We start from the raw sequence: 22134 nt of genomic DNA, 5'->3' as shown, positions 1-22134 counted from the left end.
GTGTATGTGATGTCACTCGCTGACATATGTCATGACATCATCAGAGTCCAGCTATGGCTCCGTGATGTCACTCCCTGCCATATGTGATGACATCGTCGGTGGAGGGGTTCCAGCTATGGCTCTGTGATGTCACTCCCTGCCATATGTGATGACATCGTCGGTGGTGGGGTTCCAGCTATGGCTCCGTGATGTCACTCGCTGCCATATGTGATGACATCGTCGGTGGTGGGGTTCCAGCTATGGCTCTGTGATGTCACTCCCTTTCATATGTGATGACATCATCGGTGGTAGGGGCCCAGTTATTGGTCTGTGATGTTACTCCCAGCCATATGTGATGACATTATCTGTATGGGGGTTCCAGCTATGGATCTTTGATGTCACTCGCTGCCATATGTGATGACATCATCGGTGGTGGGGGGTCCAGTTATCGGTCTGGGATGTTACCCCCTGTCATATATGATGACATCATGAGTATAGAGGGTTCAGCTATGGCTCTGTGATGTAACTCCCTGCCATATGTGATGACATCATCGGTGGTGGGGGTCCAGGTATGGCTCTGTGATGTAACTCTCTGCCATATGTGATGACATCATCAGTGGTGGGGTCCAGTTGTCAGTCTGTGATGGTGGATTAGCAGGTATTGGGTCTTCTTTACAACTAAACCTCAATCATGCAAATAAAAATCCCACAACTTCCTTGTAAATTTTTCTTTCGTTTCCTCATTGCTTTCAAGATCTCTGCTTGCTGCCACTGGTTGCACAGCTCTGCAGCTTCTGTAAGTGACTGGTCCCAGACAATGTTACAATGTATCATCATACATTGTATATCAAGTACAATCTTCCGTCCTGACCGTTTGCTACAATGTATCGGTGCAGGTATTAATGATGAGGCTTGGCAATCTGAATGACGTCCCATGATTCTCTTGTAGACTTTTGGGCTTATTCACTAAAGGTCTAAGGCAAGGTATTTAGAAGGGGATTTTGTCGCATGCGATCGGCTTCCATGCAACAGAAATCGGGGGTCGGGCCGTCGGACAATCCGACTGATTCGGACTGAGCGCGGGATTTAAGTTTCGATTTTTGACGCACGATCAGCACTTACATTCACCGGGAAGAAGAAGGTGAACTCCGGTGGACCTGAGCGGGGAAGCGACACATGCAGGATATCGGGCGCACAATCTTCTTGAATTGTGGCAGATGTGCATTCCGGTTGGACATTACGGAATCGGGGAACGCGCATGGTTGGGAATGCAAATGTGCCCCTTTGTTTCCTTTCTTCATAACTTTCCCTTGGTGTCACTGAATGGGACCAGTGACACCCAGAAGTGCCAATAGAGATGGATGTATGACATCACCACCACCAACACTGATGACATCATGGCAGTGATGCGCTCTGCTGATAACCTGCATCACCCTAAGTTTTGGATCATGTCAGGTACCCCTACCCTATATAACAACATGCTGGTACCGGGGGGAGGGGGCGCCATCTCCATCTTCAAGGTCATTCTGTGGAATGTTAAACACACTGGGGTCAGGTGACCCTGGGGCGATGGCTGAAAGGAATCCTGCTCTGAACAATTACTCTCATCCTCTTCACTGCCTTCCCTCACCACACAGATTTATCTAAGCTGCTGCTCAGAGTTTTTTCATTTTTACCTTATTTTATGGTTTTAAGGCGATTCCTCTCAAAATAACAATCCATGATTTATTCTCTTACCACTAACAAGGGAATAGAAATTGTATCTGTCTCTAGGAAAGCTGAGTGACAACCAGTATGGCCGAGCCTTACATAGCTTCTGCTGACTGATGTCCGTCTCCACCAGCGCCCACGCAGAGCAGGCCCTGGCCAGACAACGCACTACACAGGACAGAAGACATCGTGTAGAATTGGCCGTAGGATTTTAAGACATCATTTAACGTTACAATTGTGAATACAACTGCAGAGGTAGAAATGTAGAAAACTATGTATTAGAATTTTAGACATGGTGTGAGAAGACATGACGTAATAGCAGAATTGTGAATACAGCTCTGAATGAGAGTATAGGACATGGTGTAATAGCAGAATTGTGAATACAGCTCTGAATGAGAGTATAGGACATGGTGTAATAGCAGAATTGTGACTACAGCTCTGGTAGTGATTGGAGTAGGACTTGATGTAGTTGAGGATTGCTACAAGTGAAGGATTTGTAATCCTTGAAGATGGCGTTAATGATTTCCTTGTAGTGTGTCTTGTCATCCAGTCATCCCCAAAGCTGCGCTCATCTGTGACTTTGCTCCTTTGTAGTCTGCAGGGATTGCAGTCAGCCGGAACGATCTGTGTTTCCCATCAGTTACAGCTTCTCAAGAAGGGAAGGAAGGAATGTGAGACATCAACTGCAGTGTGTGTGGTGCTGTACAGGGGGCAGAGATGTCAACTGCAGTGTGTGTGGTGCTGTACAGGGGGCAGAGATGTCAACTGCAGTGTGTGTGGTGCTGTACAGGGGGCAGAGATGTCAACAGTGCTGTACCCAGGGGAGGGGGGTGACCTGTGGTGTGTACAGTGCTGGACCGGAGGCAAAGGGGTGATCTGCAGTGCTGTACCTAAAGCCGAGGGGGCAGAGGGGTGACCTGTGGTGTGTGCTGTGCTGGACAGGAGGCAGAGGGGACGTGTACAGTGCTGGGCAGAGGGGACACCTGCAGTGCTGTACCGAGGGGGAGAGGGGTGACCTGTGGTGTGTGCTGTGCTGGACAGGAGGCAAAGGGGTGATCTGCAGTGCTGTACCTAAAGCCAAGGGGGCAGAGGGGTGACCTGTGGTGTGTGCTGTGCTGGACAGGAGGCAGAGGGGACCCCTACAGTGCTGTACCTAAAGGCAAGGGGGCAGAGGGGTGACCCGCGGTGTGTGCAGTGCTGTATAGAGGGGGCAGAGACATCAACAGTGGTGTATGCAGCACAGTACCAGGGTCAGAGAGTGACCTGTGGTGTGAGTAGTGCTGAATAAGAGGTCAGAGGGGTAATCTGTGGTGTGTGCAGTGCTGTAAAGGGGAAGTTGTGTGTGTGTGCGCTGCACAGGGGTAGAGGGTTGACCAGTGGTGTATTTGGCACTGTAAAGGGAGGAAGAGGCATCCCCTGTGGTGTGTGGGTGTTGTGCCAGCAGGCAGAGGGGTGACCTATGGTTAGTGCAGCACTGTTGATCTGCAGTGCTATACCTGGAAACCCCCCCGTATTATACATTGCAGGCGGGGGGTCCTGATGAAGTTCCCAGAGCCTCAGGTTGCTCCTATGAGGGTGTGTAGACTTTTGGGGAGTCTCCTCTTCTGGGTGCAAATGAATGAGCTGCATTATTACACGCGTTGCGCCCCAATGGGTTTAGTCACCTCTTAGTCTGCGGTTTTCCAGTTTCGCGGCGTCGCACCTGGTGATTATCCCTGACAATGCTGTAATTCTCTAATAAAAGGGCGGCTTATGGCGAGACTGCACCGCCTGCTCCGGACCTGCCGGATTTTTAGGTTTCTTTTAAGGCGGAGGCAAAAATAAGATAAAGAGCTAAAAATAAATCCCTGCTCTCGTGATGCGCCAGCTTTGTGTCTGATCCAGCATCCGCACAGTCATACTGACAGTCTCCACCTCTGACACTGTCTATCTCATGATCTACAGTTATTACATAGTACAACTCATCCTGCAATAATATATTAATATTTGCTACAATTTTACGCTTGTCATCCATCTTGTACTCTAATTTGCTATTACAAATACAGTAGAAAGAAGTAGAAAAAGCTTTGGTTATCATTGTAGCTTCCTTCTAGGGTCCTGGGCTGCCTAGGACTGCAAGAGGCCTTGAGTCCTGTCTGGCAGTCTGCGGTGGGGTTATGGCACGGGTGCCCATAGAGAGGGCTCCGAGTGCCACCTCTGGCACCCATGCCATAGGTTCGCCACCACTGCTCTAGGTGATACCAGGACTCCTCTCTATAGGAACTGTGATACTAGGACTCCTCTCTATCGGGACTGCGATAGCAGGACTCCTGTCTATCGGGACTGCGATAGCAGGACTCCTCTCTATCGGGACTGCGATAGCAGGACTCCTGTCTATCGGGACTGCGATAGCAGGACTCCTCTCTATCGGGACTGCGATAGCAGGACTCCTCTCTATCGGGACTGCGATAGCAGGACTCCTCTCTATCGGGACTGCGATAGCAGGACTCCTCTCTATCGGGACTGCGATAGCAGGACTCCTCTCTATCGGGACTGCGATAGCAGGACTCCTCTCTATCGGGACTGCGATAGCAGGAGGTCCTGCTGTAGGGAAGTTCTGTATGAGATGATATATTCTCCCTAGGGATAATATGTAACAATGTATCAGAGGGCACGTAACATGTGACTTGTATAGAATAGCTTGGAGAAGACCCTTCCACAGATTGGCTGAAGAGCTGACGCTCCTATCTATAGAGGTTTATGGCATTGTCGGTCTCCAGGATGGAATTCTGGTCCTCGGAGGGATTCCGGGGCTGCCTCCTCTGGTTGCTTTGGCAGCTGAAGCCCTCGCAGATGTTCTGTCTCTTTGTTTCAGAAGAATAGATCGGATGGAACGTCCCATAACATGGATGCGATGGATTTATAGGAGCCGCTTTGTGTCTTGCTTTATACTTGGTCCGGAATGTGAGAAGACTTTACCATTATACTACGAGGGGTTTTCCCACCATAGTGATGTTAGAATTTGTCCAATCTCCTGGATCTCCGGAAGAACAGGGGTCTCGGTGTTAGTGGAGGACAGCGCCACCTTCAGTTCTCCCATTTTCATTTGTCTGCAGCTTCTATGCAGTGTTATGTGTTTCCAAGACTACAAACAAATTCTGGTAGTCTGATCCCGCACTGCATGACTACGTGGGGGTTTACTTGTAGTCTGTAACCATGGAGACGCGTCAGTCTGCACCGGAGCTGCAAAAACACAACATCCACTGTCCATGGTGGTGCTGAGGACATGTCATAAATGTCAGATTGATGGAGGCTACTGGTCACCACATCCACACTGGAGGGGGACGATGGATCCTGTGTGTCTGGTTCTGGTCCTGGCCGTGGGTCGGAGGTCATCATGTGGGTCGGCTCAGGGGCTGGATCTTCACAGCCTCCTCTTACAGTCCTAACTGCAGGAATATTTGGCGAGTGGCGTCAGTATGTAACACGGCTCTGATGATACATACATTATCACGGGAGGGTGTGAATACAGGAGTCCAGGAAAGGGAGCGGTGCACAAATATTCAGTAAAACCAACAGCTTTTACTATTTTATGTTGTTTACAGCTTTTGCGTTTGGTCTCAGATTGTGATTTATGGGGCAGATGTAAAGTGGCGGCAAAAATCAGATGGGAAAGCGCATTGTTTACATTCCTGACAGAGACCTCTGTACTGTGAGTGCTGGGTGTTTGTTACAGTGTATGAGTAAGAATGACCATCCTGAGACAGGAGAGAGAGAGAGAGTGTATATCATACACAGAGGACTGTCTCATACATCTCATCAGAAATAGATTGTATCCCCCCTGTACAGTCTCCTCTCCCCAGGATGTAATGGCTGATAACAGAGAGTAATAGATTGTATCCCTCCCTGTACAGTCTCCTCTCCCCAGGATGTAATGGCTGATAACAGAGAGTAATAGATTGTATCCCCCTGTACAGTCTCCTCTCCCCGGGATGTAATGGCTGATAACAGAGAGTAATAGATTGTATCCCCCCCTGTACAGTCTCCTCTCCCCGGGATGTAATGGCTGATAACCGAGAGTAATAGATTGTATCCCCCTGTACAGTCTCCTCTCCCCGGGATGTAATGGCTGATAACAGAGAGTAATAGATTGTATCCCCCCCTGTACAGTCTCCTCTCCCTGTGATGTAATGGCTGATAACAGAGAGTAATAGATTGTATCCTCCCTGTACAGTCTCCTCTCCCTGGGATGTAATGGCTGATAACAGAGAGTAATAGATTGTATTCCCCCCTGTACAGTCTCCTCTCCCCGGGATGTAATGGCTGATAACAGAGAGTAATAGATTGTATCCCCCTGTACAGTCTCCTCTCCCCCGGATGTAATGGCTGATAACAGAGAGTAATAGATTGTATTCCCCCCTGTACAGTCTCCTCTCCCTGTGATGTAATGGCTGATAACAGAGAGTAATAGATTGTATCCTCCCTGTACAGTCTCCTCTCCCTGGGATGTAATGGCTGATAACAGAGAGTAATAGATTGTATCCCCCCTGTACAGTCTCCTCTCCCCGGGATGTAATGGCTGATAACAGAGAGTAATAGATTGTATTCTCCCCCCCCCCCCTGTACAGTCTCCTCTCCCCGGGATGTAATGGCTGATAACAGAGAGTAATAGATGTATGTACAGTCAGTGAATGAGGTCTGTCCGGCTGCTGGTGACAGGATTATGGTTTCACCTCTGACATGGATGAGTGTTGTCGGTGTCATTACCTCTATAAATCTTCCTGTCTCGGATGGTGGGGGGAGTTGTCCTTGGAGTTGAGGAGATGTAAGCAGTCGTTACCTGGCAGGCCGGGGCTTGTAGTGATTGGGCCCTCAGGACATGGACCGGGCCCAGGACTAGAAGAATGTCTGTTATTCAGAGGTAAGGGTCACTGACAACTAAGAAACCTGAGACCCCGCTGCAGGTCAGGAGATGATTGGCTGCGGCCGCGGTGTCACCGCTGATATGGATCCTCCACTAGTTACATCTGGGAGCAGCAGCTCTGAGCCCAGGAGCTTCACTCTGCCTGTGTCTTCTGGATGATTACACAGAGATAAGTCCCACTCCAGAGTCTGATGCTAGAAGTACTTACCTCCAGAAGCTCCAGCTCCTGGAGTCACCTACTGCTCTCTGTTATCAGCCATTACATCCTGGGGAGAGGAGACTGTACAGGGGGATACAATCTATTACTCTCTGTTATCAGCCATTACATCCCGGGGAGAGGTGACTGTACAGGGGGGATACAATCTATTACTCTCTGTTATCAGCCATTACATCCCGGGGAGAGGTGACTGTACAGGGGGGTACAATCTATTACTCTCTGTTATCAGCCATTACATCCCGGGGAGAGGAGACTGTACAGGGGGGATACAATCTATTACTCTCTGTTATCAGCCATTACATCCCGGGGAGAGGTGACTGTACAGGGGGGTACAATCTATTACTCTCTGTTATCAGCCATTACATCCCGGGGAGAGGAGACTGTACAGGGGGGATACAATCTATTACTCTCTGTTATCAGCCATTACATCCCGGGGAGAGGTGACTGTACAGGGGGGTACAATCTATTGCTCTCTGTTATCAGCCATAGCTTGCTGCTTTGTGCTCACATAATGAAAGTTGTTGAAAAACCCATGTTGAGATTGAGAGGCTGAAGTGCCGGGAGAATAAAATCCTCGCCCTGCCTTGGATCCTGTTTATTCTCCCGGCTGGACTGGAACATCTGGGGGTCCCATGACTTAGGCCCAGGACCCCCCAGGAGGGTGTCTGTTTTGGAAAACCTGATGAAAGTTCTTTTGTTTTGTAACGTGATGAGTGTGAGGTGTCGGCTTGTTACATCTGTATATATCGGCTGTAGCTCTATCCCCTCCCTTATATAAGTCATCATGGACCTACCTTTCCTTCACTGCCGGGAGCCCTGATCGAGGGTCAGGAGGGGGACATGATGTCTGCCAGGAGGGGAAGCGGTGATTTGTATTATTTCTACCACATTGCAGAAATCTGGACAAGTGATTGTATATTTTGCAGGAGGTGCAGTCCCCGGGGCCTTACTCCCATGAGACCATCAGAAGATACATCGTGCAGAGCCCCGAGCAGGTGCAGGTGAGTGACACCCCGCGCCCCGAGATCTGCATAAAATGAACCTCTCCTTTAATTCTGTATGTCTGGCCTCCAGCAGAGAGCTTGGACCAGAGTGTAATATAGCGTTCCCCTTTAATACAGCAAGTCCGCTCCAGCAGAGAGCTCTGCAACTAACACAATGTAAGATTGACCTCTGACCCCACAGTAATGTTGACTTCCCCTTTAAGTGGCCAATTTTGCAATGACCGTTATTAGTTGTTTTCCGTCTTCTAACATTTTAGTATTTTTCATTTTCAGGAGATCCAGGCTCCGTACTCGCAGGGAACAATCCGCCGCTACATCGTCCAGAACCCCGAGACGGTACAGTATGACCCGCTTGTACACATATAGCTAACCTCATACACCCAGCGTATGGTATACACCTCCTATACCTAACCTCATACACCCAGCGTATGGTATACACCCCCTATACCTAACCTCATACACCCAGCGTACGGTATACACCTCCTATACCTAACCTCACACACCCAGCGTATGGTATACACCTCCTATACCTAGCCTCATACACCCAGCGTATGGTATACACCTCCTATACCTAGCCTCATACACCCAGCGTATGGTATACACCTCCTATACCTAACCTCATACACCCAGCGTATGGTATACACCTCCTATACCTAACCTCACACACCCAGCGTATGGTATACACCTCCTATACCTAACCTCATACACCCAGCGTACGGTATACACCTCCTATACCTAACCTCACACACCCAGCGTATGGTATACACCTCCTATACCTAACCTCATACACCCAGCGTACGGTATACACCTCCTATACCTAACCTCATACACCCAGCGTATGGTATACACCTCCTATACCTAACCTCACACACCCAGCGTATGGTATACACCTCCTATACCTAACCTCATACACCCAGCGTACGGTATACACCTCCTATACCTAACCTCATACACCCAGCGTACGGTATACACCTCCTATACCTAACCTCATACATGCAGTGTACAGTATACACCTCCTATACCTAACCTCATACACCCAGCGTACGGTATACACCTCCTATACCTAACCTCATACATGCAGCGTACAGTATACACCTCATACACCCAGCGTACGGTATACACCTCCTATACCTAACCTCATACATGCAGCGTACAGTATACACCTCATACACGCGGCGTACGGTATACACCTCCTATACCTAACCTCACACACCCAGCGTATGGTATACACCTCCTATACCTAGCCTCACACACACAGCGTATGGTATACACCTCCTATACCTAACCTCACACACCCAGCGTACGGTATACACCTCCTATACCTAACCTCATACATGCAGCGTACAGTATACACCTCATACACGCGGCGTACGGTATACACCTCCTATACCTAACCTCACACACCCAGCGTATGGTATACACCTCCTATACCTAACCTCATACACCCAGCGTACGGTATACACCTCTTATACCTAATCTCATACACCCAGCGTACGGTATACACCTCTTATACCTAATCTCATACACCCAGCGTACGGTATACACCTCCTATACCTAACCTCATACACCCAGCGTACGGTATACACCTCCTATACCTAACCTCATACACCCAGCGTACGGTATACACCTCTTATACCTAATCTCATACACCCAGCGTACGGTATACACCTCTTATACCTAATCTCATACACCCAGCGTACGGTATACACCTCCTATACCTAACCTCACACACCCAGCGTACAGTATACACCTCCTATACCTAGCCTCATACATGCAGCGTACGGTATACACCTCCTATACCTAACCTCATACACCCAGCGTACGGTATACACCTCCTATACCTAGCCTCATACACCCAGCGTACGGTATACACCTCCTATACCTAGCCTCATACACCCAGCGTATGGTATACACCTCCTATACCTAACCTCATACACCCAGCGTACGGTATACACCTCCTATACCTAACCTCATACACCCAGCGTACGGTATACACCTCATACACGCGGCGTACGGTATACACCTCCTATACCTAACCTCATACACCCAGCGTATGGTATACACCTCCTATACCTAACCTCATACACCCAGCGTACAGTATACACATCATACACGCGGCGTACGGTATACACCTCATACATGCAGAGTCGGACGGGGGAACAGTCTAGAGCAGAGCGCTGGAGGGGATGTAGGGTGCGCTCCAGTCTGATGATAAATCTCCCTCCCAGGTTGATCAGATCCCCGGTGGCTGACCGCAGGATAGTAGTAGGAACCAGAAGAATTCATGCTGCAGCATGAGACCTGAATTACCTTATGTTACCAATTATGTTAAAGTTATCTGCAGGTTATTTGTAGATAAGTTACAACTTATTTTGGGTCCTCGATAGACATCAAGGTCTAGGAGAGAATATATTTCTGCAGCTTTGGGTGTGACTGGAGTAGAAGACATGATGTTGTAGCAGATGGAGCTGTGATCCCTCCACGCTGGGCATGCTGGGGGTTGTAGCTTTTATGGGGGCCGCGTCTCCTCCTTCTCGCCTGTATGTGGAGCCTCCTGAACACTGTGATCTGTAAGAACCAGTCTGACCAGAGACTCTGAGGAGGGGAATGTCACATTCTTTTCGGTCCCTGGTTATTAGTAAATTACTGGGTCACACGTTACAGTGAGCGAAGGTGACAGGAGCCATCATATGGGATGATGGGGGATGTAGTGCCATATTAGATTACTAGATACTTAATACATTATTCTACTTTTACTTTAGAAGGGGCTCCATACACTGTACTCACCACACACACACACACACACACACACACTCAAAAAGTGCATTTTTTGCCTCATTTCCCAGCATGCAATATAATATCAGTGCTCAGAGTTACAAGCTGCAGGCGATAGGAGTGTTAGGAGCAAGCGAGGAAAAAGCCAAAACACAATAACACCAGGAGGAGGGTAAAGGTCCAAATAATTACTGTAATTTACTGTAAGATCAGATCTAGTATATAATACAAGGTCACATCACACAGTGCAGCCGCGCCAATCACATCGCAGGGTCACCTTACTAACATCCCCCAAACACACCCCGGATTATCTCACACAACAAGATCAAGGATTTTGCCTAACTAAGTGTAAGATCTCCTGCTCTAAGTGGTCTACACCTCAGAAAGCTAGAAGCGAAGTATCAACCCCTGATAACTACTATAATACTGCCCCCTATGTACAAGAATATAACTACTATAATACTGCCCTCTATGTACAGTAATATAACTACTATAATACTGCCCTCTATGTACAGGAATATAACTACTATAATACTGCCCTCTATGTACAGGAATATAACTACTATAATACTGCCCTCTATGTACAGGAATATAACTACTATAATACTGCCCCCCTATGTACAAGAATATAACTACTATAATACTTCCCCCTATGTACAGGAATATAACTACTATAATACTGCCCTCTATGTACAGGAATATAACTACTATAATACTGCCCTCTATGTACAGGAATATAACTACTATAATACTGCCCTCTATGTACAGGAATATAACTACTATAATACTGCCCTCTATGTACAGGAATATAACTACTATAATACTGCCCTCTATGTACAGGAATATAACTACTATAATACTGCCCCCTATGTACAAAAATATAACTACTATAATACTGCCCCCTATGTACAAGAATATAACTACTATAATACTGCCCTCTATGTACAGGAATATAACTACTATAATACTGCCCTCTATGTACAGGAATATAACTACTATAATACTGCCCCCTATGTACAAGAATATAACTACTATAATACTGCCCCCTATGTACAAGAATACAACTACTATAATACTGCCCCCTATGTACAAGAATACAACTACTATAATACTGCCCCCTATGTACAAGAATACAACTACTATAATACTGCCCCCTATGTACAAGAATACAACTACTATAATACTGCCCCCTATGTACAAGAATACAACTACTATAATACTGCCCCCTATGTACAAGAATACAACTACTATAATACTGCCCCCTATGTACAAGAATACAACTACTATAATACTGCCCCCTATGTACAAGAATATAACTACTATAATACTGCCCCCTATGTACAGGAATATAACTACTATAATACTGCCCCCTATGTACAGGAATATAACTACTATAATACTGCCCCCTATGTACAAGAATATAACTACTATAATACTGCCCCCTATGTACAAGAATATAACTACTATAATACTGCCCCCTATGTACAGGAATATAACTACTATAATACTGCCCCCTATGTACAAGAATACAACTACTATAATACTGCCCCCTATGTACAAGAATACAACTACTATAATACTGCCCCCTATGTACAAGAATACAACTACTATAATACTGTCCCCATATACAAGAATATAACTACTATAATACTGCCCCCTATGTACAAGAATATAACTACTATAATACTGCCCCCTATGTACAAGAATATAACTACTATAATACTGCCCTCTCATGTTTTGTATCTTCTAGAAATTGGGATACTGTGTGGTGGTGGTGGTGGAGATTCTGTAGTTCTCTTTGGGTGATGACCCTTTTATTTAACCCTTTGATTTCAGGAAATCCAGTCGTATCCTCAGGAGACTGTGCGCAGATACATAGTACAGAATCCGGAGCAGGTGGGTGACTCTGTATTACGGATGTCGGCTGTAGTAGAGCTGAACCTGTCGCTGTTTTGTGTATAATGGCTAAATGCACCCCTCCTTGTAATGCTCAGGCTACGTTCACATGTTGAGAGGGAGATTTGCCTAATTACATTGTCAACATTGCGTTTACTAAACAAATGCGCGAATGCAACGTTAACACCTTGTGTTAACAGACAATTAACAAGAATTGGGTTGACAAACAAATGCATGTGTTAACAATACGGTAACATGTGTGTTAACACCACATTAACACAAACATTTTGTAAATGCCACAATGTTCACAATGTAATTAGGCAAATCTCCTCTTCTCTGCTGTTGTGATGTGTTTGACAACTCCTGCGTTAACATAAACAAAACGTAACGTGTGATTGCAGCCTCAGGGTCTTGGGTTTACGTCTTGGAGCCAGATATCACAGGACTCCTGCTGGTAGAGGAGGGTCCGGGCCTCTTCTGCGCTGTATAAGGCCAGCGGCACACATGGCGTTTTGAACTAGCTTTTAAGCAGCCCGGTAAAAAAGGCATGCGTTTTTGACCTTTCCCCCAGTTATCTTAATTAAGATAATTAGAAAACGGTCAAAAAAACTGATGCGTTTTTTAACGGACTGCTTTGAAATGGTCTAAAAACGGGTTCAAAACGCTAACGTGTGCCACCACCCTTAGGCTGCGGTCACACGTGGCGTTTTGAACCCGTTTTTAAGCTGTACGTTAAAAAAATGCACTCATTTTTTTGAAGAATTGCTCAAAATCGGGTTCAAAACGCCACGTGTGACCGCAGCATTAGGCTGGAAGTTGTCTCCATGTGATTGTGATAAGTTCTGAGATGACTGATGTCACAAAAAACTATAAAACTTCCTCCTTTTATCCCTAGAGCTACATAAAAGGGGTTAACTACGTGCCGTCCAATAACGTCATCTATGAGAAGACCATCCGTAGAGTGGAGGTGGCGGGTCCTGAGGTGAGTGAGCGCTCGATGCTGGTGACTGTGAAATGGTAGTTGGATTTAGACTTTATTTAAAGGGGTTTTCTCATTGTAGTTGTTCATGGCGTATCCATGTTTTTTAGTGTCCCAGAGGAAATAACTGCAGCCTTGTGACTGGTGACCTCTCCTGCTCCACTATAAAAAATCTACCATCAGAAACCATCCTGATAAACCAGGGACACTTATATCCAGGCACCGGGACTGTGTGAATCTTCTTAAATTTGTTATCCATGGCTTCCTTCTAAAATCAACTTTCAAAATTATACTAATGAGCCAGAAGGCCTCAGGGGGCGTTACCAAAGCCCCTTAGTGCTGTTACACTGTGCAAGAGCACATCCACACTCCCACTGTGTGAGAGGGAGGGGAAACAAGAAGGAGAGAGTGTAACAGCCTGTGAATCTGCAGCCCCTCGCAGTCCTTCAGTCTCATTAGAATAATTTTAAAAGTTGATTGATTGGAAGGAAGGAGGCCATGTGTAAGAAATATAAGAAGATCAACAGATCTATGAGTAGTGTCCCTGATTTATGATGATGAACTTTGAGGGTAGGTTACCTTTAGAGGGACTATCCTAAGTCTGCATGTGCTCCCCCATCTGTGATGAGAATCCCCCTTTTGAGTTGGCGCTTCGTCTTCTTCCAGAGCTGTAATATATGGAGCTTTCAAATACATTGTTTAAAGTTCTGCTTTCAGATTGTTTGTTACATGTTATCTGTACTGATACATTGGGGGTCATTTACTAAGGGCCCGATTCGCGTTTTTCCCAACGTGTTACCCGAATATTTCCGATTTGCACCGATTGTACCTGAATTGCCCCGGGATTTTGGCTCACGCGATCGGATTGTGGCGCATCGGCGCTGGCATGCGCGCGACGGAAATCGGGGGGCGTGGCCAAACGAAAACCCAACGTATTCGGAAAAACCACCGCATTTAAAAACGGAAAATGTGTCGCTTGGGACGCGCTTACCTTCACTTGGCCCGGGTCGGTGAATTTCAGGGCATCTGGATGCTTTTCAGCGCAGCAGCGCCACCTGGTGGACGGCGGAGGAACTACCTTGATGAATCCCGGCCGGACCCGAATCCACTGCAGAGAACGCGCCACTGGATCGCGAACGGACCAGGTAAGTAAATCTGCCCCATTGTATCCACCATTCTGGAGTCCAGGTTGTTATCTGTACTGATACATTGTGGCTCATTTACCAAGGGTCCGCGGAGCGCATTTTCATCAGGTCTCCCGACGATTTCTGATTTGCGGCGCATTTAACGTTTTTTTTTTTGTTGCACGCAATCGGATTTTGGCAAAATCGCACTGACTTTCATGCGATGCAAATCGGGGGGGCGTGGCCATCGGACAAACCGATGGATTCAGAATACACGCTGGACTTAAAATTCTAATTGTGTCGCAAGACACGCACTTACAAGCACCGGGAAGAAGAAGGTGAACTCCAGATACAGGAGATCGGGCTACGTGAATCGTGCCGGACTATGTCTCCGTCGGCCCACCCGGATGGGGGATCGCGACAGGACCGGGTAAGTAAATTTGCCCCATTGTAGCCACCATTCTGGAGTCCAGGCTGTTTACCTGTCAGAGGATTATCTGGGCTGGAATCAATTGTAACAAACCCTCAGCTGTGTGAACAGGATGGTTTTCGGGGCTTTTAATTGAAAAGCTCCTGTTCTGTTTGTGTCTGACGACTACAAGTGGCTCTTCCTGAGGGTCAGGTATTGGACACCATTGTCTTCATGGATGTTGGGTCCTTGTCTTCTGCAATGGATGATGGGTAGAGGATGAATATAATTCGAGGCAGTGGGAGTTCTCACATTTGTGTTTGTGTAGATGGAATGAGTCAGGTCCTGGGGGAGTCTGCAGGTGATGGAGGCGCAGCTCCCGCAGGGCGGCCTCATCCCGCACAAAGCTCCTTGTGTAGTTATTATTTCCCAAGGTTCCTGCCAAGATCCTCAGGTTGAGCAGCTCAGTCAGTCAGTCGGGCGGCGCGGCGGGGCGTGAGGACTTATTATCCCGATGATAAGAGCGATATCACATATTCCCAGGCACATGCTGTATCCGGCTGCTCCTATACTGCATTTGTGTCCAATAGTCCGGCACCTGATCCGATGTACAAGTCAATTATCCCACGGACTAGATTATCAACCTTTATGTATTATAATTGTGATGTGATTGAGATTTTTTTGGTAGAATTTGACCCCGTTGTGTGAGGTTCACTCTCCTCCGTCTATCACCCTGTTTCGTTGCTACCTGCTCCCTGACCCTATCCTGTCCTTCCCAGGAGCGGCAGATTATCCGCGGGACCAGCGTCTCCTCAATAAATGACCAGGTGATTGAACAGAGCAACCAGAGGAAGGTCTCCGTCCAGTCCTCAGAGGTAAGTGCACGGGGGGGGGGGGGGATGTTGTCACAGTGACTCCATGCTGGGAGTAGTAGTGCTTCATCCTCCCCATGTTTCTCTATTTCCTAGGATCTGATCTCCGAACAGAACTATCAGCAGAACTATCAGCAGAAGGTGACTGTGCAGAACACCGAACAGGTACAGGTAAGAGACACCGGGACATCGCCTGATTCTGGGTTTTATTTGCATCTTTGCTGTCTGTACACAAATAGTTTGCATTAAAAGAAAATCCACCATCAAAATCCATCACGATAAACCAGGGACATTACTCATAGATCCAGGCACCGTGACTGCAGGAATCTTCTTATATTTCTTATCCATGGCCTCCTTCCTTCTAAAATCAACTTTTAAAATTGTTCTAATAAGCCAAAAGGGCTCTGTGGATACCCCCAAGTTACAACTTTATATTCTGTGCAGGAGCACCCCCTCCACTATGTGAGATTACAGCAGGCAGAGGCGGAAACAGTGTAACAGCCTGCGAAGCAACAGCATGGATTGGCTCTGGTAACAGCCCCAAGTACACTTCAGACTCATTAGCATAATCATAAAAGTTGATTTTAAAAGGAAGGAGGCCACGGATAACTAAAGAAGATTCCCACAGTCACGGTGCCTGGATCTATGAGTAATGTCCCTGGTTTAACATGATGGACTTTGTTCGTAGATTCCCTTTAAATGTTGAAGGACTATAATTGGCTTGTTTTAGGACTTCACTTAGCCACTCCCTTTTGACAAATAATAAAGGACTTCATTATTTTGCACAGTTTTTGGCAGCATTTCTCCTGTAGATCTTGTACCTGGACAGTAAAGTAAAGATGTGTCCTTGGTGATAAATCCTGTGAGGAATGTGCTGTCCGGTGGCCAGGTCTTGGCCGCTCCTCTTGGCGGCCCCCAGTAACCGCTCTCTGGGCTCAGTCCTGGCTCTTTTGTGTTCTGCATCAATTTTTAGTAAGGTGTAATGTCCTGCAGCTGACTCTTGGAGTACCCCCCCCCCGCCCCCACTCTTGCAGCATCCGGTAGCCCCCTACCCTACCGTTTTGCAGCATCTGGGACCCCCCCCCCCCCCCCCTTCTTGCTGCACCAGCTGAGATTTTTATGAAGCAGCGAGGTTCCCATGAAGCCATTCATCTCCTGAATGTGAACAAGTCCCAGCGTGAGGGAAGGTGCGGCCTGCGGAGTCCCAGAACATCCCTAATATAAAGCCGTCTGACTCATAACTTTCCCGCTCAATTGGATTCTGTTACAATTGTTTCAGAAGTAAAAAAAAAATGTAGAGAAGAACACACTAAATGTTTTGGGGGTCCGCGTTACCAAACCCCAACAGCTCTCCACGGCAGGACAACAAGCCACCTGACCCCGGGACACTGAGCCCAATATCAATCTTCTCTACAGAAATCTCCTGCAAGGGTCCGGCCATAATCCTGAGCACTGCTGTATTTTCCTAGCCTGTAGGTCATGAATACAATGACAATATAGAGATGAAGGAGACCCCCCCTCAGATACGCAGAGTAATGGGGCAAATAAGATACAGAAGCTAAAATCAATGTATCCATAGAACTTTCCACTCCCTGTAATTCGGCTTCTTTTACCCTCCATTTCTGGTCCCGGTCCGCACCCTCGCCCCTGTATAACTGAGGTCATTGTCTCTATCGTTGCAGACCCGTAGCAGCGTCAGTTCCGGTCCGGAGCAGTTGGATGCACGTTATTTTGGTGAACTCTTGGCTGAGCTCAGCAGGAAGAACAATGATTTGTACAGCTGTTTGCTGCAACACGTGGAGAAGATTGGCGCAAGGTAAGTCCCGCCCCCCAATTATTTTAATTTTCTGGTGTTTCAGTCGAGGTAATGATGCTGTTATTGAAGACTCAGTGTTTTTCTTGTGTTTGCAGGAAACCGTCTGACTCGGAGTATCAGGTAACTCTGCGCCATTGCTACCAGCGCAGGCGTCCGATATAAAACCAAACAAAAAGACTTTCAAGAATCCCAGGAACTCCCCACACTGCTCTCGAGACATCTATATATTAGAGTGCTGGGAGGGGAGACATCTCGGGTGCAGTGTGAGAGCGCCAGGAAGGGGGGGAAACATCTCGGGTGCAGTGTGAGAGCGCTGGCAGGGGAGATCTCTCGGGTGCAGTGTAAGAGCGCTGGCAGGGGAGACCTCTCGGGTGCAGTGTGAGAGCGCTGGGAATGGAGGGGGGGGGGGGGGACATCTCTGGTGCAGTGTGAGAGCGCTGGCAGGGGAGACCTCTCGGGTGCAGTGTGAGAGCGCTGGGAATGGAGGGGGGGGGGGGGACATCTCTGGTGCAGTGTGAGAGCGCTGGCAGGGGAGACCTCTCGGGTGCAGTGTGAGAGCGCTGGGAATGGAGGGGGGGGGGGGGGACATCTCTGGTGCAGTGTGAGCGCTGGCAGGGGAGACCTCTCGGGTGCAGTGTGAGAGCGCTGGGAATGGAGGGGTGGGGGGGGGGACATCTCTGGTGCAGTGTGAGAGCGCTGGCAGGGGAGACCTCTCGGGTGCAGTGTGAGAGCGCTGGGAATGGAGGGGTGGGGGGGGGGACATCTCTGGTGCAGTGTGAGAGCGCTGGCAGGGGAGACCTCTCGGGTGCAGTGTGAGAGCGCTGGGAATGGAGGGGTGGTGGTGGGGGGGACATCTCTGGTGCAGTGTGAGAGCGCCGGCAGGAGAGACATCTCTGGTGCAGTGTGAGAGCGCCAGGAAGGGGGCAGGGGGGGGGGAAAGACATCTCGGGTGCAGTGTGAGAGCGCTGGCAGGGGGAGAATTTCCTATGTCTGATAGGCACAGTTATTGTAGACAGATAATTCTGATTTGTTTCTCTTTACAGTCTGAGGATATTGAATCCCTGATCCCTAAAGGCGTCTCTGAACTCACCAAGCAGCAGATCCGCTACCTGCTCCAGGTCAGATGGGGGCGCTGTATCTTACAGCATTCTGGTTGACCTCTGTGTCTGTAAATGTATGGATTACATTGTATTTTCATCCTCCTAGATGCGGCAGACCTCCGATAAGTCGATGAGACTGGTGTTATCCACCTTCACCAACCTACGTGAGGAACTGGGGCATCTACAGAGCGACCTGAATGTGAGTCACCACTCACAGCTGTAATGTATGGGGGCAAATCACACTGCATATTATCAGCACAGCACATGCACAGGACATAACGCATCGGGGGCAACTCTGATCCATTGCTTGGCCTCACCCACAACCTTAACCTATATAAAAAGAATAATAATGTTTATTTATATAGCGCCATCAGGTTCCGTAGCACTTTACAGATTGCTATATGATACAATGCTGCTACTCCTTAGCCACACCCCCACACCACCTATGCTGTATAATGCTGCTCCTCCTTAGCCACACCCCCAGAACAGACCACCTATGCGGTACAATGCTGCTACTCCTTAGCCACACCCCCACACCACCTATGCTGTATAATGCTGCTACTCCTTAGCCACACCCCCACACCACCTATGCTGTATAATGCTGCTCCTCCTTAGCCACACCCCCACACCACCTATGCTGTATAATGCTGCTCCTCCTTAGCCACACCCCCAGAACAGACCACCTATGCTGTATAATGCTGCTACTCCTTAGCCACACCCCCACACCACCTATGCTGTATAATGCTGCTCCTCCTTAGCCACACCCCCACACAACCTATGCTGTATAATGCTGCTCCTCCTTAGCCACACCCCCAGAACAGACCACCTATGCGGTACAATGCTGCTCCTCCTTAGCCACACCCCCACACCACCTATGCTGTATAATGCTGCTCCTCCTTAGCCACTCCCCCAGAACAGACCACGTATGCAGTACAATGCTGCTACTCCTTAGCTGCACCCCCAGAACAGACCACTTATGCGGTATAATGCTGCTCCTCCTTAGCCACACCCCCACACCACCTATGCTGTATAATGCTGCTCCTCCTTAGCCACACCCCCAGAACAGACCACCTATGCTGTATAATGCTGCTACTCCTTAGCCACACCCCCACACCACCTATGCTGTATAATGCTGCTCCTCCTTAGCCACACCCCCACACAACCTATGCTGTATAATGCTGCTCCTCCTTAGCCACACCCCCAGAACAGACCACCTATGCGGTACAATGCTGCTCCTCCTTAGCCACACCCCCACACCACCTATGCTGTATAATGCTGCTCCTCCTTAGCCACTCCCCCAGAACAGACCACGTATGCAGTACAATGCTGCTACTCCTTAGCCACACCCCCACACCACCTATGCTGTATAATGCTGCTCCTCCTTAGCCACACCCCCACACAACCTATGCTGTATAATGCTGCTCCTCCTTAGCCACACCCCCAGAACAGACCACCTATGCGGTACAATGCTGCTCCTCCTTAGCCACACCCCCACACCACCTATGCTGTATAATGCTGCTCCTCCTTAGCCACTCCCCCAGAACAGACCACGTATGCAGTACAATGCTGCTACTCCTTAGCTGCACCCCCAGAACAGACCACTTATGCGGTATAATGCTGCTCCTCCTTAGCCACTCCCCCAGTCTGAACATCACGTGATGCAATGTTTCATATATTTATAAATTATCCTTATTGAGAGGAAAATGCTTTTCTTTTGCAGAAATTAGAAATTGACAAGACGAGACTCGAGAGAGATTTGACATTCAAGGATGAGCAGTTGAAGGAGTATGAGGCCATCTTGGCTTCTCTACGGGAAAAGAATCGCCTGCAGCAGGTGCAGATCTCACAGCTGAGGGATGGGGGCGCTCTCCCTAGATCTAGAGTTTCTTACTCTGCACTAGTTTTTAGGGGGTTTTAGCCTATTTGTTATTATTTTGGGGGGGGGGGTGACCTGCGCTGCGGTGTCACACACTCGGCCCATATGTGTAACATATTTCTTTTATGTGTTTAGCAAGAACTAAAAGATGGTCACATGAAGCTGCGCAGCTTAGAGGAGACCATCCTGTCCATGCGCAACGCAGAGAGCGACAAGGACTATCGCCTAAAGGAGCTGGAATACGCCAAGAACGCGCTCCAGCAGGAGAACAAGAACCTCCGTGTACAGGTGGGGACAGGGCAGGTCCCTAAATCATCACAAAATGGGTCCGTAACAGGGAGCCCATTGACTGCTTGGAGAGCAGATCTCCCCCCTATACCAGGAAGCGGCAGTGTATATACTCATATTGTATTCATCATCCTCTGCAGGTCACAGAAACCGTCTCCAGTCCCATGCTCCAAGCCAAGACGGATGAGATCACCAGACACTACAAGGAGATGATAGAAAGCCTCCGAGCTGAGAAGGACAAGGAGATCCGCACTTTAAGGGTCAGTCTATGGGATTTCTTATATATGTCACATGACCAGACATCTCATAGCATGAGCAGTATATCTGGTCTTCTAGAGGACAGTGCCACCTAGTGGTTCCATCTCACAAAACCCAGCAAGGAAGCCATGTGCATGCTCCGCTATAGAAGAGCACCACATAGCTGGATCTATAATAGGACAGCGTCACCTAGTGGCTGCATCAGATACTCCAGATGTGAGAAATATCCTATGGGATGTGCAGGTAATATATGATCCCGCATTTGTGTATTGCAGTCCCAGATCTCCAAGTTTCAGCACGATGTGATGGCTCGGGAAGGCAGCAGCAGCGATTTACAGATGAGGCTGCATGAACTGACGTCCTCCTTGGAGGAGAGAGACTCCCTCATCAGGAGGCAGCAGGAGGTAAGTCACAGGAGGGGTCATCCTAAAGGGGTCAGTTGTCATCCTGCACCTTCTCAGGTGGGTGGGGGGGTCTATCACGTGGTTAAAGGGGTCACGTCACAGTTTATCAGTCAGAAAGTTTGTAATTCCCATGAAGAAGATACAGGGGCAGATTTACTTACCTGGTCCATTCGCGATCCAGCAGCGCATTCTCTGCGCTGGATTCGGGTCCGGCCGGGATTTATGAAGGTAGTTCCTCCGACGTCCACCAGGCGGCGCTGCTGCGCTGAAAAGCGTCTGAACGCGCAGGAATTCACTGAGGCCGGCTGAGTGAAGTTAAGCGCGAGTCCAGCGACACATTTGCAGTTTTTAAATGCGGCGGTTTTTCCAAATACGTCGGGTTTTCGTTCGGCCACGCCCCCCGTTTTCCGTCGCGCGCATGCCGGCGCCGATGCGCCACAATCCGATCGCGTGCGCCAAAATCCCGGGGCAATACAGGGGAAATCTGCGCAAATCGGAAATATTCGGGTAACACGTCGGGAAAA

The 22134-nt window shown here is 48.3% G+C and overlaps 1 protein-coding gene across 1 annotated transcript in view; it reads left to right on the top strand.

The window, feature by feature from the left end:
- POF1B (POF1B actin binding protein) overlaps positions 1-22134 on the top strand; it is a 31362-nt gene that overhangs the window by 7686 nt on the left and 1542 nt on the right. Inside the window, exons 3-17 of the mRNA XM_072123472.1 lie at positions 7736-7810; positions 8087-8149; positions 12425-12484; positions 13380-13466; positions 15451-15471; positions 15776-15871; positions 15965-16039; positions 17551-17684; positions 17780-17804; positions 18728-18802; positions 18891-18983; positions 20505-20618; positions 20796-20948; positions 21089-21208; positions 21482-21610. Coding sequence (XP_071979573.1) covers positions 7736-7810; positions 8087-8149; positions 12425-12484; positions 13380-13466; positions 15451-15471; positions 15776-15871; positions 15965-16039; positions 17551-17684; positions 17780-17804; positions 18728-18802; positions 18891-18983; positions 20505-20618; positions 20796-20948; positions 21089-21208; positions 21482-21610 — 1320 coding nt within the window. The remainder of the gene's footprint in view (positions 1-7735; positions 7811-8086; positions 8150-12424; positions 12485-13379; positions 13467-15450; positions 15472-15775; positions 15872-15964; positions 16040-17550; positions 17685-17779; positions 17805-18727; positions 18803-18890; positions 18984-20504; positions 20619-20795; positions 20949-21088; positions 21209-21481; positions 21611-22134) is intronic.

The sequence above is a fragment of the Engystomops pustulosus genome, chromosome 9 (genome assembly GCF_040894005.1).
Source record: "Engystomops pustulosus chromosome 9, aEngPut4.maternal, whole genome shotgun sequence".
Taxonomy (NCBI): domain Eukaryota; kingdom Metazoa; phylum Chordata; class Amphibia; order Anura; family Leptodactylidae; genus Engystomops; species Engystomops pustulosus.
This window is presented reverse-complemented; position numbering and strand designations above follow the sequence as displayed.